This window comes from Otolemur garnettii, unplaced genomic scaffold (assembly GCF_000181295.1).
Source record: "Otolemur garnettii isolate 467f Iridium unplaced genomic scaffold, OtoGar3 scaffold00048, whole genome shotgun sequence".
NCBI lineage: Eukaryota > Metazoa > Chordata > Mammalia > Primates > Galagidae > Otolemur > Otolemur garnettii.
Window position 1 is genome coordinate 3,425,933 of NW_003852443.1, and position 11,587 is coordinate 3,437,519.

General features: G+C 38.2%; 1 protein-coding gene and 1 pseudogene across 1 annotated transcript in view; both read right to left on the reverse strand.

The window, feature by feature from the left end:
* NUP35 (nucleoporin 35) overlaps positions 1 to 11,587 on the reverse strand; it is a 30,572-nt gene that overhangs the window by 12,426 nt on the left and 6,559 nt on the right. The window contains exons 3-4 of the mRNA XM_003791456.1: positions 11,391 to 11,518; positions 9,056 to 9,116 (exon numbers count right to left, since the gene is read on the reverse strand). Of these exons, the coding sequence (XP_003791504.1) occupies positions 9,056 to 9,116; positions 11,391 to 11,518 (189 nt within the window). The remainder of the gene's footprint in view (positions 1 to 9,055; positions 9,117 to 11,390; positions 11,519 to 11,587) is intronic.
* On the reverse strand, positions 5,363 to 5,439 carry LOC111725836 (annotated as a pseudogene).

Consider the following 11,587-nt stretch of genomic DNA (forward strand, 5'->3'; position numbering starts at 1 on the left):
CTATATATTTTTAAAAATCTACTTATCAACCAACTGAGCAACTATCCCTTTAGGAAGTAAACAGAAGTACACATTTATACAAAAGATACTTTTAAATAAACTTAGTTCTTACTACAAAGACATGTCCCTAACAAACCAAAGACAGTAAAAGGAATTTTAATATAAAATCTGAAGCCAATTCAAATTTTCTGTGCTTTGTTTCCATTAAAAAAGTAAAATTTAGTTATGCACATCATGTAATAACCTTCAAGCAAGAAATTAAATGAAAGCTCAAATTCAGACAACCATTATGACCTTTAAAAATAAAACAAATCAGAATTAAGTCTCAAACCAACAAGCAATCTAATTTTTGCCCTGTCAACTACTCTGAAAAATGTAATTACTAATACATAATCTAAAACTATTTACATAACTTTAGCATAATTGCCCCCCACCTAGTTAATGTTTAATTGCTCCACTGATTTTACTTCCTTTCAATCAGCCTTCTGGTACCCACATGCTATGCTTTGTAACATGAGAATAAAGTGTGCCTATCAAACCACATCAAATTGGACTGTAATATATCTCCCTTGGTAAATCACTGTTCAAACATTCTTTATAAGGTCAAATTAAAGCAGAAGGCAAAAGATCTTATTACCCTTTATGAAAAACTCTTCAATTAAAGAACAGATTCAATTATTTTGAAATAGATCACTAACTTAAATGAAAACAAGAGATAAAAGAGTAGCAAATTTAAAAAAAAATACACGGCAAAGGAAACTTGGACAAAAGAGGCTCCAAGCAGTGTCATGTTACCTCCTATCAGGAAACAAAGTAAGACAACATATAATAAAGAACTTGGTCTCAGCTCAATGGGAGGTCTGGCCTTCATTCAGTTCCCTTGCAGTAACAGGTAACCTCTAACCCCTCAAACTTTTGAAGCAGGGGGCCAGTTCACTGTCCCTCATACAATTGCAGGGCTGGAGTGCGGGCCCTGGGACAAGTCGACTGCTAAGTAGGACAGGCAGCAGCAACAAAAACACCTGGTGGGCCAGATAAATGTCCCAGGTGGGCCACATGTGGCCCATGGGCCATAGTTTGAGGACACCTGATCTAACCACTGGGAATTTCCCCAGAAGACTGCACCTGATTAAGCTAACAAGGTGACTCATGGTGGGGAATGATTACTCCATAAAGACCAATCATGTAAAGGTTGGAGGTTTCAGTCACAAAATATCATCCCACCTGCTTACATAATGAAACTCCCTGAGTTTCCCTCATTAGTAATTTTCCTTATGTACTGTCATACATCAATGCACATGCCCCTCAGAATAGTGGAAGGAAAGCCTCACATTTGGAACCTCCCCAAACTTCACCCTATGTGTCCCTTCCTTGGGCTTGCTCTAATTTGTACTTTTTGCTGTAATAAACTTGCCATAAATATAACCATTTCATTGGGTTGTCTGAGTCTTTCTAGTAAATTACCAAACATAACAGCAGTCACAGGAACCCTCAAATTTATAGCCAGCTGAAGTCTGAAGTAAGACCAATCTTACAGACTTTGAAGTTTGGCACACTCATTGTACCCAAAAATTAAACTGAACAATGGATATGATATCCAATTAAGTATAGTTAACTGAACCCATCTCAGACACCTAATGATAGTCATTCTAGAAAATCTCAGGTTTTGGAGACCACTAGTACTGTGAAAGGCCAAGCCTTCCTCATCCTAGGCAGACAGATAATCATCACTCTCTCTATACAACCCCAGAGCCAAGGATTTTTGTCTCTGAAGATAAGGAACCTGAACAGTTTAAGACTCAAAAGAGTCCAGACACAGAAAATAACAAATGCAAGGAGAATAAACGAAAATCAACATTTGAAAAGGAGACTTGCCCCATCAAAGTCACAACAACTTAATATGTTAAGGCTGAGGATTCTCCTTCGGTAAAACTTAAGCAAAAATAAATAAATAAAACAAAAGAAACCCACACAAATACTGAAATTAGATTCTCCCACCAAAAAGACAGCTTACCATCCAATACCCTTACACTGAAGCCCAGTAAGAGACAAAAGAGCTTCTCTCCACAAAGTCCACCTTCCTGCCAATGTTGAACCCTACATACATGCTGATTCCAACAGCTCATTCAATAATTTGCTTCCGCAATGATAGAAGGGACAGAAAAAGCAGAAAAAATGAGAACCAGACAGTAATAACAGGAAAAAGACCATTATTAAACTCACTGCCAAGACTTCCTAACTATGAAAGAACAGAATGCTACATTTATACATGCACTCAAAAAACAATCTTAGAAATTAAAATGACGGACGAAATTTAGAAACTGACTGAGAAAGTCTCTTGAAAAGTAGAACAGAAATATAAATGACAATGTAAGGAAGAAATCTCTTCAGTAATGTGACACATAAACAGAAGGAATTCCCAGAAGGAACAGAGAAAGCAGATGGAAAGCAATTATCAAATAAATAATACAAGGAAGTTTCTCAAAACTAAAGGATATAAACATCCTGACAGAAAGAATTCATCAGTTCCCCAGCAAAACAAATGAAAAAGTCCCACACTAAGGCACATTTATGAAATTGAGAATACCAACCACAGGTCATAAATTTTTCAAAACAGGCTACATACTCAGGAATGATCACTACAAATAACTTCCACGGAACACTGGAATGTAGAAAACAATGGAATGATTCCACCATAATTCCAGCCTGAAACATATACTTAGCCAAACTATGCAATTTCTGTGAAGACAGAAATAAGCACTTTTGACATAGGTCTCAAATTTCACTTCCCATGCAAGCTTTCTTAGAAAGCTACTGAAATATGTTCTTCACCAAAATGAGAACATAAAAAAAGAGAACATGGTACCTAAGAAAAAGAGCTCAACACTAGAAATTTGATAAAGCAAATCCAAGGATGATAGTCGTTGTACACCATATACTAAAACAGAAAACAGGAGAGAGGCTGAGAGAGAGAAGTTCACAATTTAAAACAAAGGAAAATGTGTTTTGAAATTGAGCAGTCTTAAAAAAAATTCTTTACGGCAGAACAAATCCTTTTCTTCTTGGTGCAATAGCCTAAGGGCCACAGAATGGTGCCAGCTGTGCAAGAGACAAGGCAACCCAGAAAGGGAAAGATCTGCCCTTAGGAGCCCAGGGCCAGCAGGGGCCAGCCCTGGCCCCTCGCACTAGTCTCCTGGGAAATAAGTATGCCAGGGGTTCTCAGAGGAACATCTATGACCACATTCCCACCAAGGGACATGGGTGGGAACAGAAAAAGAGAGGATGTGGGAACAAGGGTGGGTCAGGAGGGGACAGTTGGGGGAGGTCAGCACTCAGCTTGACTTGACCACTCTCACCTGCCACCTGAGCTCGCTCTGGGATTAGCCACAGCAGCTGGCTCCCCACCTCATGCCTCTCGTGAGGGAAGGAGACACCACTGCACAGCTACTTCTGCCCTTCCTTCACAGAGGTCTTGACACTGTCACATTTCCACAGGCAGAGTGCCCACATCCAAGATGGTGGCGATGGCAGCGTCCAGTGCTATCAGTTGAGTGGGCTGGAGGCTCCTGCAGATGAGGTGCCTGCCTGGTGACAGGGTGCCCAGGGAGGGAACTAGCACATTAGAGATGCAATTACCATATTCCAATGTATTGTTTTGCCTACAGATATCATTATTGCTTTCTATAGTTACACTTTTAATGCATAAGCATAAATAAAAGAATTAAAAACCTTTATACAGATAGAGAATTTGTACTACTCATGTATAATGTGCACCCTTCTTTTTCCCTCAAAACCTTGGGCAAAAAAGTGTGCATTATACATGACAAAAATATAGGACTACTTAATTGTTTTAAACTATCTGCATGAATTATTTTGACTAAAACATAAAGTATTACCCACCCCCATAACTGGAGAATCTAAATTCTTTTAATAAAGGGTTTTGTTCTGTGAAGTTTGGATTCAGTCAAAGGGACTACACGTGAGGATCTGGAGGGCCACATACAGCCTTAAGACCTCAAGCTCCCCACTCCTGCTTCTAACTCTAACCACATCACCATCTGTGTTTCTCCTTTTCGGTGTCAAATGTCCTTCCGCCTCTTTTATAAGGACACTTGTAATTGGACTTAGGGACCATCCAGGTAATCTAGGATGACTAAGCCCCCATTTGCACCCTCTTTAACTCTCCATTGTTTTGAGAGAGCCTCCTCTGAAGATCCTAACTTAATCAGATTTGGAAGTCAAATAAGGCCAATCACAGGTTCCAAGGATATGGATGTGGGCATACTGTTTTGGGGGCCACCACTCAATTCACTACAACTTTCATCCATCAACACGTTCAGTCAACAAACATTTACTGAGGCTCTTTGGACCCAGCTCTGTGATGGGTAAACAATCAATATACAGAAAAAAAATCTGTCCTGAAAAAGCTGATAATCCAGTAATGGAAAAAGAGCCAAGCACAGAGAGTTTTAAAAGGAGCCTATATAATGAGCTGCTAACCCAGATCAGAAAAAGAGTCCTTTTTTTCCCTGAGAACACTATCAGAAGTTCCTTGCATCAGTAAAAAGCAGTCCAGCTCTCTCTCTCTCGCCTCCTTCTGCTTTCCTTCTCTCTCTCTCCCGTCTTCCCCCTCGCTCTTCTCTACTCTCTCTCTCTTCTCTTCACACTCTCTCCTTATCTCTCTCCCCTCTCTTCTCCTCAGTGCTGCTCTGTAGCCTCCCTCCCCCCACCAATAAAAACCTTTCGTACAAAAAAAAATAAAAAGCACCCCAGATGTGCTACATTGGCAGGGGTGTCCAACCATTTTATTTTCCTCTGCTGCACACTGGAAGAGTAAGAGTGGTCTTGCTGCGTTTGTCTTAAACACACAAACACTAAGAAAAGCTGATTAGCAAAAAAAGCTTAGTGTGCATACTTTTCATGATATTCAACACCACAGATAACCAAAATGGTCCTCACAAAATCAGCATGCACCCTATGGGCTACAGGTTAGACACCCCTATCTACAGTATATCACTTAATACCACATTTAACCTGTTAACAATATACCAACACAAACAAGATTCTAGTTCATTAATAAGTGCCTTAACATCTGTTAGGGAGTTGATATTGTAAGTAAAAGAAAAAAATTTAAAAATAAAAAAGAGGAAAAAATTAGAGGAAATGTTAAACAGCAGCAGAAGAAAACTGAAGAATGAGAATGAAAAAAGACAGAGCACACACATTCAATGTTCTTTACCAGGGGCAATAAGATAGCATGGCTGAAAGAGTTTCTGATATTCTTCAGTACAGATTTCCTACTTGTCTTATGACCAAGGTTTTCCCGCACCAGAAATTAGACTCTAAATCTTTTTTTTTTTTTTCACTCAGACCCAAAGCATCAACACTCACTAGGTGAACTGCTGTTGACGCAAAAAGAGGTCTTAACATTAGTTACAGAACTAAAAACAAAACAAAAACTTCTTTAATGGGCAAAAGAAAAAAAAAACCTAAGCATAAAATTGCACTCATATGCCATTACATCCCATGGCATCACTTTATAAAAGTTACCCATCTCAGCTCAAATTTACAAATTATAGCCCCAAAACCCTTCTATATTTATAGAAGCTGAAAAAATTGTTGAAAGTGAAAAGTCTAGGTTTCTCCCTCAATTTTCTTGTCAGCTCCCTTTTTCTATCTTTTGATTATTACTGGCAATGCATGATAGGTCTCCACAATCCTATCTTTTCAAAAATATTCTTTTTCACTTATGTGCCATTAAGACTGTCTGTATGACTTTCTAAATTCTTTAAATTCAAAACAGAAGCAGCAGTGGCTCCCAGTGGCCAATTCATGGTAGGTCTATTTTTTCTATCACAGTTTTTATAGTATCATATATGATTTCTACAATTATAAAACCTCATAGAAGTTACTCTATTAGAAAAAAAATAGTTACCAAAGGGTAGTTTATCAACTTTAATCCTACGCTTTTCCTCTTGATCTATGATTTCCACAAAATCTATGCTTTTCAGTTAACTAAGAGCCTCTAAAACATAAAATACATTACTTTACATGTTTTTGCATTTTCAGTATCCCTCAGATCCCTTACTGACGCAACTGAATAGTCACTATTTGTGTGTGTAACAAAGCCTTGTCACCTGCCTGTTATAGAAGTTTGATCAGGAAAAGGCTGTTAAAACTAGAACCAATTCCACTAAAACACTCTTCCTCATTTATGTAGCTGAAAAGAATGGGGTAACATACTTGATTTTTAACCATGATACACATGGCAGACAGACTTCTAAAGATGTTCCCAAGATATCTGTCCCCAGGTCTGACAGGTAACTCACTCAAACACTAATCTGGGTATTGCTGTGAAGGAACTTTGCAAATCAAATTAAGGTTAATAATCAGCTAACTTTAAAGTAAGGAATTACCCTAGATTATCTGTTGGAGCCAAGATAATCAAATGAGCACTCAGCAATAGCAGAAGGCAGAAACGTCATGTCAGAAAGACATGAAGCATAAAAAAGGTCTTCATGTGTCATTGCTGTTATGTGAAAATGGAAGAAAGAGACCAATGAACAAATGAGTGCAGCCTCTAGAAGCCAGGAACGACCTCAAGGTGACAGCCAGCAAGCACACAGAAGTCTCATTCTCTCTCACATGCACGTGACACTTAATTCTGCCAACAATCTGAGCATGGAACATGTTCATCCCCAGACACTACAGAAAAAAACACAGCTTTGGTGATACCTGAGCTCTAAGCAAAAAACTAAGCAGTGCCCAGACATGTGACCTATAGGAACTGTGAGATAACAAAATAAATGGGGTATCTTAAGCCACAAAGTTTCTGGTAGTTTGTTATAGCAGCAATAGAAAACTAATACAGATTTTGGTACAAGTCAGGTGCTACCTAAAAATGGGGAAGTGGCTTTAGAATCAGACAATGAGTAGAAGCTGCAAGAATTATAAGCAGCATGTTTAAAAGCCCTAAACTACCTTGAACAAATTGTTAAAAGAAATCTAGACTTAAGGACATGCCAATGAGGGCTCACAGACTGAAGAAATCTAGACTTGGCGGACTGAAGGATCCAACTTGTAGTTGGATATTGCTTTTGTTATCCATTCTAACAATCTCTGCCTTCTAAAGGAAGTGTTTAGCACATTTCATTTTGTGTAACTGTTGATCTGGTTAAGTCCAAATCTACTATCTTGCCTATTGGTTCTTATGCTCCACTTTTTTTTTAATTGTGCTTGCTCTTCTTTTCCTGCTTTCCTGCCTTTATGTCACCACCATCTCTCATCTGGATTAGTGTAGCCTCCTAATTGGTCTCTTTGCTTCTACCCAAATCTCTTACCCCTCAACTATTCTCATCCTAAATTGTTTTCTACCTTTTCTAAGTAAAGACAAATTGTTATAATGACCTACATTCAAGGCCCTGCCATTACCTCCCTGACCTCATTTTCTCCTGTTCTTCCCCTCACTTATTCCATTTCAGTTATACCGGCCTCCTCTTCTTTTAAACACACCAGGCATACTCAAGACTTTTAAACTTGCTGTTCCTTCAGTCTAGAAAGTTTTTCCCCTACCTCCCTCACTTAGTCCAGGCAAATGTTACTTATTTCCTAACTATCTGTGGTAGGCAGAATGATGACCTCCCCCACACCCCGCAAAGATGTCCATGACAAATCCCTGGAACCTGTGAATATGGGGTTTTATCTGGCAAAGGTCAATTAAGGTTGCAGATAGAATTAATGTTGCTCATCAGCTGACTTAAAATAGGGAGAATATCCTGAATTATCCACAAGGGCCCAACATATTTAGCAAAGGTCCTTAAAAGACAAAGAGGGAAATGAGACCAAGAGACTTGCAAAATTGTTGGATTTGAAAATAAAGGAAGAGGACCACAAGCCAAGCAATGTGAGCAGCCTCCCAAGTAGAAAGGCAAGAAACAGAGTATCCCCCAGACTCCATTATCTTCCCAATATTTTACTTTTAGCCCAATGAGACCTCCAGAGCCAAAAGATTACACATTTGTACTGTTTAAGCCACTTTTAAGTTTGTGGCAATCTGTTATGGCAACAATAGGGAACTAATACATTATCCTACTTAAAACTAATAAGGCCAGGCACAGTGGCTCACGTCTACAATCCCAGCATTCTGGGAGGCCGAGGCAGGTGGACTGCTGGAACTCACAGGTTCAAGACCAGCCTGAGCAAGAGTGAGACCCTGTCTCTAAAAATAGTCGGGTGTTGCCACAGGCACCTGTAGTCCCAGCTACTTGGGAGGCTGAGGCAAGAGAATCACTTGAGCCCAGGAGTTTGAGGTTGCTCAATGAGCTTGTTCAGGTGCCCTATGACGTGAGGGCACTTACCACGGGCAACATAGTGAGACTGTCTCAAAAAAAAAAAATTAAATAAAACTATAAGCCTCCACCTCCTATTCTCCTTTGTTGCTTTTCTCCTCCAAGAAACATTACCTTCTAACTAACTTTATAATTTATCTATTTTGTTTATATATAACTTGTGCAAATAAACCTAAGGTCTAAAGGCAGAGACTATCTATTTGTTTACTATTTCCCAGAGTGTGGTATGTGGTTAGGTGATCAAAGTATGTGTTCAATGAATATTTGATAGGATTGTAGATTTGTGAATACGTGGGATGAACTGTACTAAAGATAATGCTGATAGTAATAAAAATATTACTCTTGAAGAAAAAATAGATATAACCAGTGGTTGCTTATATGCAATCACATGATTTATAGCTATGCACTGATATTTCTCCAAACACCTTTATTATTCGGTTTCCTCAATATTACTTTTCTTTCCAATTCCAACAGCTCTTTTTTAAATTACACAATTTTTAACTCAAAAAACACTTCAAATATCTATTAAGTATATACATGTATATTAAATTCTTAATATTTTGAGTAGAATATCTCATCATACCTATCGAGAAAATTTACAAGTTTAAAATAGAAAATAAAAAATTTTGGCAATTATCAACAAAAGTCATATATTACCATCATTCAAAGAATAGAGACTAATCTTTGGTGTTTAAAGAGTTGCTTACCTGTTCCAGGGGTAGTAGTTGTAATTCCAACAACAGGACTTTGCATTACTGAAATGTTTGGCTACACAAAAACAGAAGAAAGTGTTAAGGTCAAACTGGAAGACCAAAACATAAACAAAGTAAATGTTAAAAGCTTTGTTCAATATGTAATTGAATTTCTATCAGGTGCTACAGATGACTCCAGCTCACAGCCCAAAGGTACTCTAATTTTAAACAGTAGTAACCTGAAACATGCTAGACCAGCGGTTCTCAGCCTGTGGGTCGCGACCCCTTTCTAAAAATGAAAATACACTGCAGCATTAAGAAGGTTGAGAGCCACTGTGCTAGACTCTTTAACAGTTATTTAAAATAAAAGTTACATTAGTTCAAAAAATACCTTATAGAAAGTAACATGATAGCTATTTGCTTCTAGTTCCTCATTTCCAATATTTATAACAGAGAAAATGTTGTCCTTCACCAAGTTCACATAGAAAAACAGAAAAGTGATAGAATTATTAAACAGACACAAACCATGAAATACTATAGATTCAAATCGGTCTACACAATAAGACGGAATACCCTTACCACTACCAATATAAAGTAACAAAGGCGGAAAATTAGCAATACTAATCCCTTTAAATATGAAAATATTAAAGATTAAAGTAGGTAAAACCGCTTCTATAAACAAAAATATCCAATCAAGATACTGAGTCTAGATTTAAGACTACCAGTGTTTGCAGCCTGGCTCTGCTACAGACTAGCTGCATTTCCCCTTGACAAATTCCTTAACCTTTCTGTATCCTAGTTTCATTAGGGACAAATGAAGTTCATAACAGCTACCTCAGATTCATTGTAAAGATTAAATAACACATTAGAAATTGTAAGATCATGGCTTGGTGCATGTAGCTCAATGGTTAGGGTGCTAGCCACATACATGGAGGCACACAGGTTCAACCCGGCCTGGACCTTCCTAACAACGACAACTGCAACAAAAAAGTATCTGGGCATTGTGGCAGGTGCCTGTAGTCCCAAGTTACATGGGAGGCTGAGGCAAGAGCATCACTTAAGCCCAAGAGTTAGATATTGCTGTGAGCTGTGACATCACATCACTCTACCGAGGATGACATAAGACTCTGTCTCAAAAAAAAGAAAAAAGAAAATGTAAGATCAGGGCCTGTACACAGTACTTAAGTATCAGACTTTTTTTTCTAGCCGTCAATCCCATCAAAACAGACAATGTCTACCTTAAATATACCCTATGACTGAAAACAATACCATTAGAACACCTACACCGACCAAAAGTTACCACCATCAGAACACCATATATACCAGAAGCATGCTACATTTACCACCATTGGAACACTATACACTAGAAGCATTCTAAACAATGAGCTCATAAATATTCAAGAGGCAGCATTTTTTTAGCAAAATAAGTAAATAGTTAATATGTGTCTAAAAAGATACTAGTCTTGTATGTATATCTAAACAGTCCCCAGGTTACAAAAGGGATGGGTTCTGTAAATTTATTCTTAAGTTGAATTTGTATGTAAGTTGGAACAGGTACATTTACCTACTACCTGTAAGAGCCTCCCTTTGTAAGTGCAAGTTGTAACTCAGATGTTCATAACTCATCAACTGCCTGTAAAACCAGGCCCAAAAACTAAGAGCCCAAATTACTACTAAGTGCCTAAAATCTGGATAAAACCCCACATTTGTATAAAACCCAAATCCTCATTTGTTCTTTCACAAATTTATAAATATTAAGCTTTTTTTTTAAAAAAAAAAAAAAGACAGAGTCTCACTTTGTTGCCTTCGGTAAAGTGCCATGGCATCACAGCTTACAGCAACCCCAAAATCGTGGACTCAAGCAATTCTCTTGCCTCAGCCTCCCAAGTAGCTGGGCTATAGGCACTGGTCACAATGCCTGGCTTTTTTTATGTTACTGCAGTTGTCATTGTTGTTTTAGCTGGCCCAAGCCACGTTCGAACCCACCAGCCTCAGTGTATGTGGCTGGCACCCTACCCACTGAACTATAGGCATCGCCCTAAATATTAATCTTCTTAAGCCATAATCATATTCTACATGTTTGTTAAGTAGGCTGAGAGCATGGGCAAGTGGAAACCACAGAATACCAGAATACTTACACAGGAAAACAATCTGGAGGTTCTATATTTTTAAGTACATTTCATGATGTACACAATTTAAGTAGATTCCATGATAAATGTGTTGAATACTTACTCTATGCAACACAGTTACACCAAGATAGACCTCAAGGAAACATTACAAATTACTGGCTCTCACTGTATAGCCATATAAAAACATGAAGCATTATGGATCATGAGGGTACATATATCACCTGTCTTCGTGAAGGTAAAGGTGTTGATCCAAGTCCTGGGCTAGAAATGTCATCATATATACTTCTAACTGGTGGAGCTCCACTTTTATCTTTATGAGCTGGTACAATTGGTTGTGGTGGTGATCCTCCTACAAGGTACAAAAAATATATAGTCACGTGGGAAAACAAAAGCATCCTCCTTCCAGTAAATTTTTTTT